The sequence below is a fragment of the Patella vulgata genome, chromosome 5 (genome assembly GCF_932274485.2).
Source record: "Patella vulgata chromosome 5, xgPatVulg1.2, whole genome shotgun sequence".
NCBI classification, from domain to species: domain Eukaryota; kingdom Metazoa; phylum Mollusca; class Gastropoda; family Patellidae; genus Patella; species Patella vulgata.
The window spans coordinates 24,873,918-24,894,250 of NC_065883.2; the positions used below are offsets into that span (position 1 = coordinate 24,873,918).

The 20,333-nt window shown below is 35.7% G+C and overlaps 1 protein-coding gene across 2 annotated transcripts in view; it reads right to left on the reverse strand.

The window, feature by feature from the left end:
- Nucleotides 1–20,333, reverse strand: part of LOC126820871 (amiloride-sensitive sodium channel subunit alpha) — a 110,180-nt gene that overhangs the window by 59,515 nt on the left and 30,332 nt on the right. Inside the window, exon 1 of one of the 2 annotated variants that reach the window (XM_050549009.2) lies at nt 19,397–19,547. The exons of the other annotated variant lie outside the window; for it this stretch is intronic. Within the exon in view, the coding sequence (XP_050404966.1) occupies nt 19,397–19,461 (65 nt within the window). The 5' untranslated portion in view covers nt 19,462–19,547. Of the gene's footprint in view, nt 1–19,396; nt 19,548–20,333 lie in introns of those variants that run through there. 2 annotated transcript variants of the gene reach the window in all.

The window sequence follows — 20,333 nt, forward strand, 5'->3', positions numbered from 1 at the left end:
TTGAATCGATAGTTTGAGCATGGATTTAAGAAACTACATATAGAAAGTTTCTTAGTAGAAATGCGACTGATACGAATCATTGAAAATGGAGACTGACGTCCCAATCATTGTTACTTAAATAATTCTTGGTTTAGACTTTCATTGATTAGACTGATTGTCTTGGCGAGTGTCGATCGTTGACCATTCAATTGTTTATTGTTGGATTTTTCCGTTAACGGCTATACACTGTAATTCAGATTCGCATGATCTCAAAACACAAATGTCTGAGACTCGCCGCACTTTGTAATGAAGGCCATTGCAATATTGTTGATAAATGCTAACGGGGTATATATTTCAATAATGGATTTATCTATTGTCTCGAGACTGCGGATTACTTTAATAATTCAATTTTATTCATTCTGTATCCATATGATTGATAGCTGACCAGAAGTATCTTATATAATAACCAAGACTTATAACAAAAAAACAAAATATTCGTCACAGACAGAGTATATAGTGTGTTATGTTGATCCGTTTCGCAATGTCTATAATTCTCTTCTTAACCGACATTGCACGTTTAAACTATTGTTCTGTTGCGTATTTTTACCCGACCCAGCGCTTCTTTTAGACCGTTTAGTTGGACATTTGCTTTGAGTATGGGCGGTGTCTGTTTATGATTCTGAATCGCCTAAAAAATGAAAATTACAAACATTTCCGAATGATACACCCTGGCTTACTTGTTATGAATTCCATTAAAACTGAAAATAGTAGATCCTTTTTTAAAATCCAATATACTTTATATTGAATTGATGATAAGACAGTAGCGAAATATTCACTGCTGTTTTCAACTAAACTATACATATATCGTTCTCTGAAATTGTGTGCTCCCATACAATCCGCCCCCCCCCCTCCTACCTACCCCCCTTACGAAAATCCTGAAACGCCATTGTGGAATTCCTTTATACGTTTTATGGGCTTGGGAGCAAAGATTATTAACCTCTTTTTGAGAACAAATCTTAATAATTTTATGAGTATACTTACAAAATATCAAACAATAATATACAAATGTATATTTGTAAGTATATATATTATCTAAACATGCACAATCAAACGACGAAACAAATCCGCCAAAAGGCATATGCGTGGTTAGCTTTCCTTTTGTAGGAAAATCTCGATTATCTTCAGGCAAAGGTTTCGCATTATCCAGAAGTCGGCCAGAATGCCGTTAGGATTAATGAATATCAATGAGTTTAGGTACATTGTTGTCAGGGGTTGTTACACATGTTTTTTGCCCGAAGAAGAATTATCAAAACATAAGTATATGATATGATATTGAGAACTATTATTTTCCTTATAGCATTCTACAAACAAAACAGTCAGCTACTGCGTATCTGTAGATTTTTGCCGTGGGTTTACTGGACAATTGAAACATGTTAAGGAAGAATTAATTAAGGACTTGTGGTTTTGTTTGCCAACTTACATTTACTTCTTAAAGGCGATACATCTCTATTTTTTGGAACCTTATAATAGTCGAACATAGGTTGAAAAGCGCACATGAATGTAATATGAATATATATAAACTGATTTATATTTAGCTTCTAATCCGTTACGTTTGGCGAAATTTGTAAGCAATCTAAATGGAATGGCAAACGTTGGCACGTTTAGTCCAGACTTCACTTATCGTTTGTAATCAGCGGGGTGGGGTCGTAAAGGTCGTGGTGTTGGTCAAAAAAGCAACTGTGTCGAATCTTCTGGTTAATATGGAGTGGAAGGTGGTTTATTTGGAGACCGGCATGTGGCCATTTTCACTCCTGTGATCTCATGCGCAATGTGTATGCGAGGCAGGAGTATTTTGTCCCGGTACCAGCTGTCTAGTCGTTCGGATGGGACGAAAAACCTAGGTCCCGTGTACACATTGGCTTGCACGTTAAAGATCCCTTGAAATTCGATATAAGAGTAGGCCGTAGTGCCACTGTCCGGGCAAAATTTCCCTCATACCACATTGTATAGCGTATGCCCGTCTTCATTAGGCCAGTTCGCAGCAGAGCAGTAGGACGTTAAACCTCATTTCATTTACATATATTTAATATTAGGATCGAATATTTTCACGGCAAGATAACAAGATAGAAATGGACCAATATTGAATTCTAATTCGCGTTTTTAATTTCAAATATTATGAAAAATATTTAGTTAGCGGTTTAGCTCCTTTAAGTTGTGTTTTACATGGTTATTTACACCAGTTCCTTCAGGGATTATAATAGGATTTTATCGGTTAAATGTGATAACATCCTAATTGTTACACTAATTTCAGGATCAGTAAGCATGGTTTCCATCAAAATGAAACAAAACATGAAAGATGTTTGTTTACCTTGGGTTTTCTTTGGATCCTCCGGTTTCGCCCTACAGCTATAAAGACTACGCGAAAGCGAATTATTGAAATAAAACTGTACCATAAGATTGTCTTGGACTTTAGGTTTAGCTCTCTCTCTCTCTCTCTCTCTCTCTCAGATATATCAATTTCAACCCATTCTCTAAAGCTACGGTTCCCAAATAATCGATATAAATATAAACCCTATTATCAAAATGTACTGTATACAACTTTTAGGCTTAACATCGACTTTAGCAATATATCATTAACAGAGTGAACTGTTGGTCATGCCATCCATCGACATGAATCCCTGAACATATAAGTCACAGTCAGTAATCCATTTTGTTTTATAAGAAAGTCTGAAGTACTATGATTTTATGATAAAAGCCCCAAGCGAATAGTTTTTATCATTGTAAAGTAATAGACTACTGTGTAATAAATAACACTGTAGAACTGCCATAACAATCAGGATGCCCCCACCCCCGCCCGCCCCTCGACATCTCTCTCTCTCACACACACACACACACACATACCTCTTCAATAATTCCACATTTATTTTCTGTAAACCATAGAGCAATCAGGCTGCTTTTCTATATTTAGGATGAACAAAAAAATGCCCATGACCGAACTTAGTCCCGGTTTTGGTATAGTGAAGCTGTGCACCAACTTCCATCAATCTCCCTAAATTAGAATCAAAGCCTCATCGTGTCCCAAAGCATGTATCAATCAAATGTTAATCATCGAACTAATGAACCTAATGAACCAGGGCTCACACTGGCTTTCAATTTTATTCCACCAAAATGGATGATAATTTATATATAAAACGCCCCCTCCCCCCACCACACACACACACTCACACTAATACTTCTTAAGCCGAGTTCACACCTTCGGATATACTGATAAGGAGACTGATACTGGATGCCCCTATCCACACTGGGTCGGTTCATGATTATCTATTCGCCATTGGCGAGAAATTTCCCATACGACGTTACCCTTGTTAATTCCTAATGGGATAATGAAATAATAACACCCGATTGTCTAAAATAAAAAAAAAGTAAGCAAGCATACACTACCATTTAGACGTAACTTACAATAACGTTTTGAATCGATAGTTTGAGCATGGATTTAAGAAACTACATATAGAAAGTTTCTTAGTAGAAATGTGACTGATACGAATCATTGAAAATGGAGACTGACGTCCCAATCATTGTTACTTAAATAATTCTTGGTTTAGACTTTCATTGATTAGACTGATTGTCTTGGCGAGTGTCGATCGTTGACCATTCAATTGTTTATTGTTGGATTTTTCCGTTAACGGCTATACACTGTAATTCAGATTCGCATGATCTCAAAACACAAATGTCTGAGACTCGCTGCACTTTGTAATGAAGGCCATTGCAATAAAAAAATATTCATTAAATGAATATATACACCAAGTTTGAAATTCGACCCCAGCAAACATCTTCCAAAGATTTGATCAATCAAATCGTTTATCGCTTCTGAACCTAAGCAAAAATTCTCATCATCGAACTTAGTCATGGTTATTGTGTTACAAAGTCATTTTAATGGTCCCCTGCTTTCTTCGAAGAGATACAATGTATCGAATATTTATCTTGTGAATTTTAAAACGTGATGAAAGGTGTGTGGTACAAAATACATAATTTCAATATGTTGGAGAGAGAAGAGAGAGGTGGGGTTTAACGTTCACTCGACACAACGTATGTCATTTCGGGCCTAACATATGGTTCAATTTTATTTCAATAATTAGCTTGCGCGTAGGGGTCTTTAGCAATGGGGGGGGGACCCGGAGAAAACCCACGAGGTTGGACAGGCGACCCTACTCCTTGTCACGTACAACTGGGGAATCGAAACCACGCCAGTTAACTTAATGACAGACCTTATGATTCAACGCGCTCGCGCTAACCACTCGGTCACCCCCCCCCCCTCAATATGTTGGACTTCGCAACTTCGGTCTACTGTATACAATGGACAAGATTTAATAAACCAGTTTTAAGAGTCAACTAGAAACTATTTTAAAAAATGACACGATTACTGATTCTGTATTAAAAAAAAATCGGTAGATAAAGTTAGACTAGATTTTATCATGTTTTAAACAAATAACGCCAGGTCTAAAACTGAAAGACTAGTAATTACATACAATACAAATAAATGGGATAGAGAATAGATTTGCAAATAAATCTTCATTATAAAAGTTCAAGAAAACTTTGTTAGCTATTCAAACATTTAATGACAATTATCAATTTGAATTGGGTACTATAAATACAGTGAAAACTTTAAAGAGAAAGACAAAATGAGGAGTACTCCATGGCTCATTATTAGGCCCTTGTATCGTTTTCACTTGTCAGTGATTGTGATTGCCTTTGCTACTGACAGTTAAAACAGCATTGCTCACTCACACTCCATATATGAATTCATCCAACTGCAATTACCACTACATAATGTTATTTAGTAACATAATATCTACAAATTTGTAAAATTGTATTAGTTTTACTCCATTAAACTGACAAAAATTAATACATCACCAGACCCCCACCCCCACCTTAACGATATACCCCAATACAATTACTTAGTATAATATAATAATTATTTGGTATCATAATATCACAAATTTAAATTAATTTTTAATACATTAAACTGACAAAATATTAATATATCACCAGCCCCCCTTCCTTGCGAAACAAAAGAATGATGCATTAGTCAGCAAGACCAACCCTAAGCTAAACAGTTTAATTCTTTCAATTATTACGAATAAAATAAATTTATTTTCTCGGTTATACAGTCTCACAAATCATAAAATTATTCCCAAAGGATTCACTCTATCCATTTATATGTGGAAATTGAGAAACAGCGCGGTTTTATAGTCTGGCCATTACATTATACCGTTAAATAATGTATAAACTCTTCAAGCCAGATAAATCACAGATTAGTACTGTAAGGAATTGACACAGCTACCACGTGTTAGCTGATATCGTTGACTAATGAAACTAGGAATTTTAGTAACGACAATTTTGGTCAATAAATCATATAAGTGGTCAGTATTCTAAACTAATGTTTAGTATGTATAGATCATGGTTAGAAATTATACAGTTGTCATTAATTAGCAACTAGCTGTAAAAAATGTGACTATTTATAACACCCATCACTATTGAATACACAAACCTAAACAATAGTGGTGTACATCATTCAATAGTCACAGTTTTAACATCTTAGTGACGAAACACCTACTTAATGACTACTGTCTGATTACTAACACTTTAAAAGTGCACATAAGATGGACGAAAAAACTTTTCAATACGTGTAGCTAGTGCTTACTATATCCACTTTACAGCAAGTTCACTTCAATCTGGTTGAAATTGATTCAGCTATCTTCACTCATAGACCTCCCGTAAAAAAGAATGCATATTCGGAATGTTTATTCCTTAATTACCTATATACAGCCAGCGTGTGTATTCTTTAACGCCTGACTGATTCCTTAATCACCCTAATTAAATAAAACAATTGACTACGGAATAATTTGTTTCGTAATTCACTTTAATTTAAGATCCAATTTAGAATGCCTACAACTTTTATGTATATGTATATAAACTGATGACTTTGATCTATTAGTGTCATATATTTTCATTTATAACAGTTATTTGTTGCTTAGTCAAGGATATCAATGTTACAGTGTACGTTTGTACTGGGTTGTTTTCTAACTGATTGTTTTAGAGGCTATACTATATACCGGAAAACACCGGAAAACAACCGGAAAACACCATGTTATACTGAATATCGAAAAACACCGGGAAAACACTAAATACCGAAAAACACACTAAATACCGAAAAACACCCTAAATAGGTAACCCGGAGAAGGGCTATACTATAAACCGGAAACTAACCAGACCCCGGGTTACCTATTTAGGGTGCCAGTCTCCGGGTTACCTATTTAGGGTATTTTCCGGTATTTAGTGTGTTTTCCGGTATTTAGTGTTTATCCGGCGTTTTTCGGTATTCAGTATAACATGGTGTTTTCCGGTAGTTTTCCTGTGTTTTCCGGTTGTTTTCCGGTGTTTTCCGGGTGTTTTCCGGTTGTTTTCCGGTATATAGTATTGTCGAGTTTTAGCTCTTGAAATCTTGGTCCAATATAACAGTACCACAAAAATTGTTAGCCATATAAATCCATCTAATGAGAAATAGCTATTTAGATGAAGTTGTGGGTATCGTGCACACGACAGGTTATTCTTAGTATTTTTAGAACATCTGATACCAGTGAAATGGAATGGGGTTTTATGTCCTACTGCCCTGTCACCTTCAGACTACTGAAGACAGACATATCCTATGCAGTATACTTTAGCGAATATTTACCAGGACAGCGGCGCTACGGCCTACTCTTATTTCGAATTCCAAATGTCAGGGGTTCTTTTACGTTTTAGAAAAGATGATGTTCCTTGTCAGGCTCTTCGCCCCTCACCACTGACAAGGGAAAACCACGCCAGAAAATGGAGAAGGAAAAACTTTCTCGGGCAATACCGGGATCAAACCCGGGTCTTCGGGTTAGCGAGCAAGCGCCTTCCTCATTGGACCACCACGGCTTCCCTCACATCAGTTCTTATTTTGAAGAAGAACATCATATCGATATATCAAGCTAAACAAAATTTTCACCACAGTACAATCGATCAACAGATTAAACAGATTGTGATAATCGGCTTATTGGTATTTGAGATGGTTGCAACTAAGCTCTAGATAAGCATTTCAGTTTGGAATGTTTAACACACCACTTAAAAGCAGTATTTAGTCGTTTGGGTGTTGCTATGGTCAACACAGATGCTTATAAATCGATCATGACAGGTAACAGAATCTGGGAGCTTCTATAAATATTTATAAGAAGATATAGAGACAAATATATCGGTGATATTTCACGGAATGACATTCCTTAATCTAAAAATTGTTAAGTGAACGTTATATAGCTGGTTGCTATAGTCATGCGGCTAAATCATAGTTGGGGATAACGTGGTTAATGCTGATAGTGACAGAATGTCAATGATGTTAAAGTTCTGGAAACACGGTCATACCCAAAGCTGTACTATAAATTAAGAAATTGATATGTTATTTTATAAAATCCCAGAGTACTATATCCAAGTCACGCAAACTATAATTACATTAGCTGACTACTCACATTGTTATACTGAACGGTAACTAACAACATAGGTAATGCTTCTCTTATATTGGGCGATGGTTTTGACTAATTCGGAGATATGAAAATGTTCTTTGAAAATTAGTATGAAAATTTTGCTTGCCAGTGTACCAACTAGATAATGTTGACATGTTGAGAATATTTAAATGCTCTAATTTTATTCTTGGCAAGAGTTAAATTGTTTTAACAAATCCTTTTTTACTCATTATTATCTAAAATTAAATCCTGCATTCACGACATTTATGGGCATCACCTCATCATTCATTATGATAGTTCGGGTGTCATCGGTTGTAGCAGATCTTTTTCTGGATAATTTCATTTAGTATATGATAAAGCCACGTGATGTTTGTTACAGTCAGATATTTGACAGTTTGTATTAAAACTCCTTTTGGCGAAAGAGTTCCCAGGAGATTTCAAAATACTATATTATTTTATGAGCAGAATCGCTCTTCCTGTGTTATTCTGGAAAATATAGTTATAAAAATGAATTCATAATGTTTTATTTGGTTTTCGTCGATAATTTTAATACAAAAATAATTTTGGTGCGTAATAAACTGAACTGGTAGTGTGGGCTATAAAAGAGACCAACTCTGCATGGCAGAATGTTGTTTTTTCTAAGAACTAATTGTTCGAATTTGATGCAAATTTAGCTATTTTCGCTATTCCCAGGAAATTTAATTTCTAAACCTAGGAAGAATAAAATGCTTCCAACTATAAAACTGAACAATAAGTGTTGATCGAAAGTCACGCACCATCCTATAAACCAAATAAAAATGAAATGGGGTTTAACACTTTAACGTTCTACTGTTCTGCTATAAACCAAATGAACAAAACTTTCAGTAGAAATTGGCGCTGGGGAAAGTGAATGCCCCAGATTTCTGAATTAAAGCGATGTATGAATCAAACTCCAAAATATGACGAAATAGTATTCCTTTTTAAATGAACTACACGCCCATGGTGATCATTACGGACACTAACCAACATAATTAGAGAGAGGGAGAGTGAGAGAGAGAGAGAGAGAGAGAGAGAGGGGGGGGTTAACGTCAACTCGACGCAAACTACGACATTTCGGGGCTAACATAATAATGGTTCAATTTTAATTCAATAATTCGCTTACGTGTAGGGGTCTTTAACAGTGGGAAGACCCGAAGGACCCGGAGAAAACCCGCAAAGTTGGACAGGCGACCCTACTCCTTATCACGTACAACCGTGGAATCGAAACCACGCCAGTTGACTCATTGATAGACCTTTCGGCCATCCAACATAATTAATTAAATTTTGCTTTAAATTGTTCATGCGAGGTGATTACCAATGAGTAATTTGACATGTCACATTGTACTACTTATGTCTGGTTATTATAAACAATAGTTTTTCACACTGTGTTAAATTTGACGTGTGTTAAAGTCACGTGACTTCAGTGGTGATTTGAATGAAACTATGTGTAATTAAAAGCTAGGTATATTCTGACTGCCATGTTTATATAAATATGGACTGTATTCTGATTGAATGGAGTGTACAGCCATTTTCCTTCAACATAGTGGGGTTTAACGTCCTACTGTAAAATAAAATGGGATGTCATTCAAATAGTGGCATTGTCTGCGATATCACCTCGGTGGAAGCGGACGTAAAATACAACTAACTAAGTAAGTAAATAGTGGCCATTGTCTGCGATATACAACTAACTAACAACAAATAGTGGCCATATTTGTGTGTCATCCTGGCTATTGTAAAACGGAAGTTACAATTGTATATGATTAGGTCAAAAAGATCACATTACTGACGGGAGAACTATAAAATAATAATGTAATTGTTTTGGCTGAATTCTAAAACAGAAACGGAAATCATAAAATTGTATATTACTGAGTTAGGTCAAGAGGTCAAAGTTAGTTTGAAGAGACACATCAAAGTTTATTAATAATTAAATGAAGTTTAATTTTAATTAAAAGTAAGAGTTTTAAAAAATTAGGAATAGTTAGTTCTTGGTCTGATGGCAATGACATGTTTGATTGACGGATAAAATTTGTATTTTATCTCAAACCAAAGGTTTCAACTGACACTATGGTAGCTGAAACAGACCAATAGATATACAAGAAGAGGAAATGGTTTACCAATTTACTAAATTGAGATTTCCTGAGACAGAATTTAAAGTTAAACCCGAACTTTATACATTAGAAGTGGTGTGTACACATGAAGATTTTTTTTTAAAAAAAAAAGACAATTTGTGTTTTCTGTGTTTAGGTTAAAGTAAATTTTCATAGGACTTTGCAGTACAGTGATGAACTTTTAGAGAGCTTTTACATGCGAATTTTGTTTTTTGATTTTTATTTGTGTTTTCATTGATACTTATATTTTTAGAACAGATTGAAGCAGATTGTGATCATATGTACTCTTGTATCTTAATCATACAGTATAGTAATCATATAGTATAGAAATCATATATATGTGCATGTTGCATGAATAATTATAGTGTTTAGTCTCCTACCTATTCATTTCGCATAAATCTTACAAGTGGGGGAAGTGATTTATATATAGATTTTCGAGATTTCTGCTACATGTATGAATACTTATATACTTCTACAGATGTTGGTATGGTTATTGTAAATGATTCAAGGGATTTTACCTAATACCGAGCAACAAATCTTAAAGAAAGGGTCGAATATAAGATTTATGCTAGAATTTTTGCTCTTGAAATTAATGATGGCATTATATTGTATTAATTAACCTTTGGCAAGTTATTAGATTCACAAATATGTAGTATGTACTTAAATCAACTTAGTGAATGAATGACATATTGTTATATATATAAAAAAGAGTCATATGGTGCTAAACATTAAATTCTAGGGTGTCGATGTCATTTGGCTCAATTAACCAATCTCTATACTTATTACATCATATCTGACCAATTAGATAATTGAAGGTCCTAAATCCAAAGCTACAAAAGCTACAGATTCTGGAAGGGAAAATATGTAGTAAGAAAAGATGCATGGGTTGTACATAGGATGTGGCGACCGGATTTGGATCGGCCGCTCTCCACGTTTGACGAAAGACCCATGGTGTTACACTATTATGTACAATGCATCCTTCGGTTTTATCCGTGTCAATGGTCCGGCGAAATTCATGAAAACTCATAAAAAATTTGCAAACTTTTAATCAAGTCGTCATATACGTGTTTTCATGTCACAGATTAACGTCGGTTTTCCAAGACTGGGATTACCAGAAATCCACGCGGCATGCAGACTGGAGTCCAACCATGAAACTATTCAATTGTTTTTCGGACAACTAGTTTCATTATGTATAACAATCGTTATTCAACTAAATTGGGGAGATTTCGATTTGACAGTTTTTACGTATTTTTAAAACAGGTTTCGAAGTGTTTTGTTTTTGTTATGCAAGATCTTTTTCGACGTTCCAAAGTAAATGTATTGTGCTAAGGCCACCTTAAGATAAGTTTTAAATGTTCCTGTTATTAAGTAGAACATGTTTCGCTTTAGATTTTATATTTTACGCTGACATTTTATTGCTTTAAATCTTCCTAGTGCAAAAACGGAAAACTTGACCTTTTGACATCCCTGGTCACAAAGAACAAAGGTGAATTTAGCAAGTTTACATTTTAATTGAAAGAGTGATTACTCTCGATCATCATCAACATGTTTTCATAATATAAGAATGGCTTCGCATTCACTTTCAATGCAAATGACGTCATTTGACCCCGAATATCTCGAAAACGCCCCAACGGCGGACTGATTACCACTCGGCATCGTATTCTACGCACAATTTTACCCTAGAAAAGTTGGGTCTGGTTTTGTGACCATTTGGTGCCCCCCCCCCCCCCACCGCACTGAGCCTCCGGTCTATACAGAACTAAGACTGGTATTTATTTATACGAGTTTTCGCCATAGCAGGTTAATATATCTGGGGCTTGTCCTTTAACATTTTGTGTGAAAATGACTATTATACTTTTAAGTAGAACGCATAAGATAGTGTTAGCTGGAATGAAAAGCTTAAATAAAATATATGTTTCGTCTATGTGATTACTGATTTTTTTCCTAAAGTAGGCATACATTAAATTGCTTTATGACAGACAATAACAAACTTTTATCATTGTTTCTAAGTTATATATTGGGGTCAGGGGCGGATTGGGCGATCGGTCGGACAAAAAATGAAAAAAAATAATTTTGTCCAATTCGTCTAAAAAACATTTTTTCTGCTGAACATTATGGGTATTGGACCGGCCATGGAGCGATGATGATCATGTGTTGTATGTGGCCGGTGGCTTTAACGGGCCGCCACGCCATCACTGGAGTCTGGAATGGGCTGGTATAATACTAATAGGCTTTCTGGGCCGGGTGTGCTGGGTGTAGGCCGGAATTTGCAATCCTGCAATGGGGATTCGGAATTTCATCCGAAAATTTCATCGGATTCACCTGCACCCTGTTTGTGGGGATACGCCAGAAACGTCTGCCGATGGTTCGTAACTCCAATATTTGGCAGAGATTATAATCAGATATGCCACCAAATCGCATATTTGGGGTTAATTTTTCAAATTTTTCCAGGGGGAGAGCTCCCCCCCCCCCCCGTCCGGGCTCCGCGGTAATTAAAAGAGGCCGCTCCGACAGGGGAGCCCGGGCCGGTTCCCGGCCCCAATCCGCCCCTGATTGGGGTTCACGATTGTAATGTAAACTGTACAATAGCGTTGTACTCTTTCTTCTGAGACGGTTAAACTCTACGATCTTATAACTTTTATGTGTGGGATAATACAGAGATACGATTCCAATGTAAGCTGTACACGGATACGATTTTAATGTAAGCTGTACGATATAGCGTTGTATTCTTGTTTTGGGATGGTTAAGTTTTCGATCCTGTAACTTTTATTTGTGGGATAATGAATGCATGGTTACGATTGTAATGTGAACTGTCCACATCGTTTATACTAGGCTCGGTATTAGTAGGATAATATTGAAATGTAAGCTGTACTCCAACGCTATATTCTGGGTTTGTGGCGGTTAACTTCTACCATCTTATAATCTCTTTGTGTTGGATAATGTTTGTCTACGATTGAAATTAAGATGTACAACAACTTTGTATTCTGGGTTCGGGACGATTAACCTCTATGATCTTATAACCTCTTTGTGTAAGATAATGCTTGGCTTCGATTGCAATTCAGGTGTAGAACAAGGTTATATTCTGGGTTTGGGGCGGTTAAACTCTACGATCTTATAACCACTTTAAGTGGAATAATATTGGGCCACGATTGTAATTAAGACGTACAACAAAGTTGTATTCTGGGTTCGGGACAATACGGCCTAATAGTTTTTAAGTGTAGGATAATGTATGACTCGGATGTTCACTTGGATTGTAAAATCAGAAGAATATTACAAGAGTTTCTTTAGAAGGGACATACATAGAGGACTCTATATTAGGAGTGTAATATAATTATATTCCACATGGCGACTAATCTAATATCCAATCATTTACATGTAGTGCAGTACACGTTGGCTCTTCTCTTAATACGTGAATCATAAATACCGTAGAAGGGTATGTAACGATTATAAATTGATTTTGCTTCTGTCTGGGTATAAATATGAACATAAAACCTCATAATCTACTACTTTCCATCGTGATTTATGTTAAACTATTCTTGATCTTATGTTGCATGGGGACACACAGGAACTATTAAATTTTGACAAATTCTACACCCAAAGAAATTGTCAATTTCAAATTGTGGAAGTTAATGTCTGGGATTTACTAAAATAGAAAATTAAATTTCCTTGTCTTGTTCTTCTAGTTCTTGAGGGCGAAGATCTTCGAATAAAGTATTAAGGTTGCATCAATTCATGTATAATCGACAAGAAATTTGGCGCATCGATTCCAAGATGGCTGAGAGAGAGAGAAGAGAGAGATAGAGGGAGAGAGAAAAGAGTGAGAGAAATGGGGTTTAACGTTCACTCGACACAAACCAGGTCATTTCGAGACTAACACATGGTTGAATTTTTTATTTCAATAATTCGCTTGCGCGTATGGGTCTTTAGCTGTGGGAGGAAACCGGGGGACCCAGAGAAAACTCACGAGGTTGGACAGGCGCCCCTACTCCTTGCCACGTACAACCGGGGAATCGAAACCACGCCAGTTGACTCAATGACAGACCCCCCCCCCCCTCTAAGATGGCTGATGTGATATCATTATCAGTTTCTGGTTTATACTACTGGTACTTGTTAAGTCTATTATATGAAAGTTTTGTACCTTTTTTTTTACCATAGGCATAATCGGAATGTATCACCCAATAATACATTCTACAGTAGATATCGCTTGTGTGATATATTTCATAATCTACTGCGATATCTCCTTGGGATTTGATTGGTCAGTTGAAAAGGAACTACTTTTTTTATTTTCAAAGAACAGTTCATTTCTTATCAAAAGTAACTTATTTTTTTATTAAAAATGAACTATTGTTATTCAGTTGACCTTGATGGAAACACTGGCCAATATAAAGGACTTTGCAATGGTTGAATTGCTGTCATAAATGATGTATCACTACTTCGCAATGTTCATTAAAAGTGAAATCTACAGCAAAGAATTATATTTATCTATCTGTGCATGTAAGAAGGGGTTGGGTGATAAATAAAATCTCCTACTCGTCTTTTTTGATATCAAAAAAATATCAAAAAAGACTGGTAGGAGATTCTCTATATATATACGAAATCAAAGCCGACCACATTAGCTGTAGGCACTTTTTTTATTGCTTCGAGGTCAATTTAACTCTATTTTTCGGGGGGAAACTTGTTTTTATAAGCATTAAGAGTTACGGAAATAGTTTTTGTTGCAACTCGGGTTACGGTAACCAATAACCACAATCTTAATGACTATGCACCGAGTTCGTGCAGCTCACGTTCCCACCATGTCTGTCTGTTTTATTGGCAAACTGACAATATCTCATTGACATTTTTTTAAATATAAAAGTACTGAGATCGCTTGTAGTTGTACTAAATACCCTATATGTCCTCGATGTCTTGTTTTGATCTTAACCAATATCCTGTCATTAATCAAAATGATTCCTGGAAAAGCTCATAGAATTAATTGATCAGTGCGGGATTGGGGCTATTCTTTCATGTGGGTCATATAAACTTTATAATTGTCTTTTCAACTGTAAACCGTAAATTGTACTAAATTCCCCAAGAGAAATTTCCTTTCCAATGTGTCAGGACTATAAATCATTACCGTTTAATTCAAATCATGGAATTGTAAATTTGAATGCATACGTGATGTCATCAGAAACAAATTTTATCCAATTTGTACAAGTAATTAATAGAAATGTACCGCATTAGTATACATCTTTAGTATACAGCTTTGGCAAATTGCTCAAATTAAACTTTAAAATCGTTTCTTTCTGACCGAATTTCAAATACGTAATCGTGAATTCTCTCTTGACACGGTATCCTCGAATTCAAAATAGTGTCGCAATTCTGTTCATTCGGAAAATTAAAAAATATGTTAGTAATCGAGCGACCACACTGAGATGCAAAAATATAGTCCCGACTATATAAATGAAATGAAATGGGGTTTAACGTCCTACTGTTCTGCTCCGAAGTGGGCTAATGAAGACGGGAATACGCCATACAGTGTGCTATGAGGGACATCTTGCCCGGACAGCGGCATAACGGCTTACTCTTATATCGAATTCCAACTGTCAAGGGATCTTTTACGTGCACGCCTAAGTATTCTTATTTTCAAGCTTTGTTTCTGGAATTTGTATCGAGTTTACTTTAATTAACGCTAATACTGAAACCCGGTTAAGAATTTTTAAACTACGAAAACGAGGCCGGAAATGTAATATTAGTTCCGAAAAGGATCGACACGATTAAAATCAATGTAAACGTTTAGTTTCGTACAAGTTCTTGGTGTAAATGTCAATATATTCATACTAAATTTATGATATTTTAGATTTGCTGTACATACGGCCAGCTAAACAAACAGTATTAGTTATTTTCTCGATAATTAAGCAATCGCCGGTTGTAATTTATTGGAATTACATAGCACACAGGTGTGTTAGTTGTTTTAATTCAAATGAACTGATATAATCAGTACATGTAATTAACTAAGACTTACAGAATATATTACATCTAAGTGTGGTGATCTTTAAAGGTTACTATCAGATAGTTAGTTGATAATGTAGATAAAATAGACATCACTTAAATCGATTCTGATTCCCTGTGAATTAAAGTAGCATCAAAACCAACATTCCGATGAAGATAGTGTACTAATAATATATCTCCATGCTTAGCTAATCTGTTATAATTATACATAAGCCTCAGATTCCAAATATTCCCATTGGAATAATCAGTATTAAATAGCATAACTATTATGGGCCATATGAATGTAAATTTCAGGCTCATGAGAGTGTGTAAGAACCGTTACAATATGAAAAGGAATATTACAAGTTGAAGTACGATAATTACTCAAATGTCAAGAGTTTCGGTCTATCTAGTATGATATCCATTGACAATGTATAATTTGGATGAAGCGATAAACCACCCTGACACTTGCACGACTTTCATTCCAGCAAGACATGTCGTAGAGGAAATTTTCAAAACTCGGTACGCATCTATGTTCATGCATGCCACTTGTTTGAACCACGCGTGAACATTGTGAACAGTGCCGACGGTGTGTATCAATGCGTGCCAAGGAAGCCCATTACAAGCGGCAATATTTAACCTATGCGTAAACAAGTAGTGCCATTGCGTCTCTATGCTTACCAATGTGACCGACTTTTGAATGCGCAAACAGAGCGCAAACACGGATACCACGGAAATGATATGCCGCATTGCGGTGACAAAAATCGTGCAGGTGTCATAAGCTGATCGTGGAATTTTTATTTACTTCTCTGAAATTTCACGTTTGGATATGAGGTGATGGGAGTCAATACGTTTGGTGCGCTTGGGTGCGATATGGTTACGACAGGTTAATTTCAGGTGACACGATCTGCCCCGATCTGGCCTCCCGTTTAGATACGATCAGATACGTTCCGATAGAATTGTCCGTATTAACTGCACGATCTGGTACGAGCAGATACGTTCGGATACGATTATCAGGAACCGATGCTCTCTTTTGCGTTAGGATACCATTGTGGTTGCGATGTCTTTCACGATCGGGATCGAGAGTGATCGCGATTTTAGCTACAATCGGGGCGGACTTCATTGTTTCCTACACTTCTACAGAGATCACAGATGGAGCATTTACAAAGATAGGCAGCATTGAAATTTCAACGATCTATGCTGCAATAATTCTGCCGCCATTGTGTTGAACGTGAACATTTAATGACAGGAGTGTTTTAATTCCAAGCCAAGTCATTATTCAGCGTTGGTATTTTGATTCTGTTTTTCTTAAATAAATGTTAAACCAGCAATCTGAGTACATAAAAGCTTGGATAAAGTCGTGAAAAAATTGATATTTTAGCGACACATGCCAATACGCCCCCGTCCATGCTCATTCTCGATATATGGCTAGTCTACCAGGTCACCCGATTCGTCTTTACGTCTTCAAATACTACGTAAGTGATTTGTTACAAGAGTCATTTCTCCACATTTCATCAGAGCGTACTCTTAGCGAGGGTACATTACATCGATAGGGATGGGGAAAGTTGCTATAGGTATCCAGTTTGTCATTCTTCTCATCATTATTGGTGGCAAAAGAAACATATAAAATTAGTTTTGAGTTTGTTTCTCTAGACAAGTTCACCCATGGGGGTATGTTAAACTATGTAGTTTATAATGGGTTTCATGAATATTTCAAATTGGCCAATTTTAAAAACACGATTGATCCATTCCCTTTTGTCAGTAGTGTCTTCTAAACAATTTTTATGAATTTCATTTTTACCCTTCCTTGTCTAGGTCTGAAATGGAACCAATTATTGTCTTGTGGGATGTTTATGTGTGTTATTCTGATGCCATTTAAGCTGATGTCTTTAATCATGATGTCTGAATGCGAATAGTGAAATCGTTATCGATCGGACTGGGACACCTTATAAAGTCATTGTGAATGTCTAGAATTAGTAGCTGTTCGTTAAGAATCCATTGTTAAAAAGCCAAACTGGTTGTCCCCCCAATTGTGATTCCCATTCAATGAAAATCTCATCGAAGCTTGATTCAAAAATGCCAGACAAAATTTAGGAAGTATTTGCGCTAAATTATTTTTAAATTCTTTGGAAACTAGACGGCCACTGGGTTCATAATCCAATTTAATTGTAAAAGATTATTATGGTTTAATATCTAATAAGACACATTCTAATTCGGATTAACAGCCTATAAATGGTCCTGATATCCGGGGCTAAATAGTTTATTCACAATGAAGCTGAAGTAGAGGTTATTTCTTTGACTGAGATGATAGGATACTCGTTATTTGGTTATCAGGCCGCAGAATTAGCGAAACGAATTAATATCTGTAGGATCATTTCAATGTTGGACGAGTTGTGTGTTAGCGCTTTTATTAGGACTTTCACATTAAATGGTTTAGAATTGGCCCTTGAAGGGAATAAACTTCCTGTTATTCTGCACCAACTTGGCTAATGAAGATGAGCATACGCCAACGGCACTTTAACATCTGGTTCCAAGTTCACAAAGCATTCTCAGACTTAAGTTAAGTATTTACTCAAAATTGTTCGCCCTATTTTAACTAAAATTAAAATAAAGTCCTTTATAAAACTTTTGTTGTTTTAATGTATGAAATACGTCAATAAAAAAGAAACTATGCGCAAAGTTTTGTGTTTCTTGATCAAAGATACTTCTCATCAACAGTAATTGAAAGTTGGGTAAATTCTTAACTTTAGTCTCAGAATATTTTGTGAAACTGGGGCCTGGTCTTCCAACAATCTGAATAACCCTTCCACCATCCCAAGGAACTTTCTCAACCAATAACGGGATCGAACCTAGAACCTCCTAGTTAGAAAGCCACTGGCACTGTGGCTCCCTTGATTGTATATACTATCCGAAAAAAAATTTAAATTTGCTCTGAAAAACAATGTTTCTCTAGTTTAACAGCGCGCATAATGTAATTACATAAATTATGTGATGGACAATGTATTCACAGTACGCATAGAATCCAAAACTGGTCATCGATACTGGTAACTTTTTCATAATACAATTACATAATCCAAAACTGGTCATCGATAATGTTAAATTTTTCATAATACAATTACACACTTTATGTAAAATGCATTTATAACTGCATTAAATCCTAAGTAATGTGCTGTTCATACATAACAAGACCCATAGATACAAATAAGTAGAAACTGAAGACACGAAAATCGATCACTTCAAAATTATTTTTTCTGTGATAAAAATGGATTTAAAATACTAAATCTACCGCCATATGGATTTATATTCTCAAATAAAACGCATAACCAGGTCTATATGGTAAAGTGTTAGACTGTTCCTTAAAATAATTTAATTGTATAAATATTTCGTTTTTTCTGTATTTTAGATATATATACATAAAGTATTGTGGTATTTGTTTTATCATTATTATCCATTAGTCCGTGACATTTGTTTTTTAATACATAGTTTACATATTTTTGGCGCAACATAGCCTAGTTGGTGCTCACGCATCATTAAACGCCATTTTATTTCAGATGTGAAGGGGACTAATAAGTAGAATCATTTAATGAAAAATTAATTACTTAATAATAAGATAAAACTTAGGAGCATCTTGTTTATAAACGTGTTCTGTGGAACTTTGGATATATCTAAAATACTAATTCTTATTCGTGACCACGCGTTCCACTAACTTATGAAACGGCAATTGGTGTGACAATGGATGCTATAACCTCTTCTAGACAATAATTATATAATAAGACTAAGCCTTACCTTAACAAAAAGAACGAATCAAGAGCTTCGTCAAAATTGAGCAATTTGTGTTTAAATGATGGCATCACAGTTAGTTGTTCAACGCCTTGAATCGAATCTACAAATTGCCTGAGCTTTCCAGACGGATGTCGTTTGTCACAGCAAGCACAACTGCCTTAGGTAAAGCGAACCAGTGCTATATGATATTGTCGTCATGTCAGTCTTTTACTGTATTCTAATATATTATGCATTACGGCCTTTGCGTTTCTGAGTAATCTGCCAATCGCCATACCAATGATTATGTTGGATGTTTTTATTCTCTTTTCCAACGATTACAGACAGAATATTAAATGTGAAAGAGTTTCGGGATTTGAAAAAAGAGGTAAATTAAATACTTTGAAATCGCGTGGGGGCCGATAACTCCTTTCATTGGTGTGAATAAAAGCCACTTTATGTATTGGTGTTATATTAGCTAGTGGTGTGATGTCATGATATTGTCCAACTGTAAATCTAAATAATTTTCATGGTCTATTGGGAATCAAGCTTTCAGTTTTAAACATTAAGTTGAAGCAGAAAACAAGTTTAACGTGAATAGCTGTTCGATCAATAGTCAGAAGCAAATTCATTTCATTTAATTTACCCGAGATGGGTTATTTTCAATGTATGGGAATGAGACAATTACCGATTTAAATTGTCAAGTTAACACAAGAATGATCCTATTATCATACCACCTGTATGATCACAACAAATTATTTACGGAAAATATTAGGTTAACGGCCATGACATATCATTAAGTGTCTACCGCTGAAACCCGCAACAAAATCTACCAACAAGGTTGGGCAATGGTGAAATGAATGAGTGAATGAGGACGGGCGTATGTGTGTACGTTTGCCTGTATAGCAATTGAATTCCAACTGTCTAGGGTTCTTTCCGTCCCATCAGATCGACTAGACGCTGT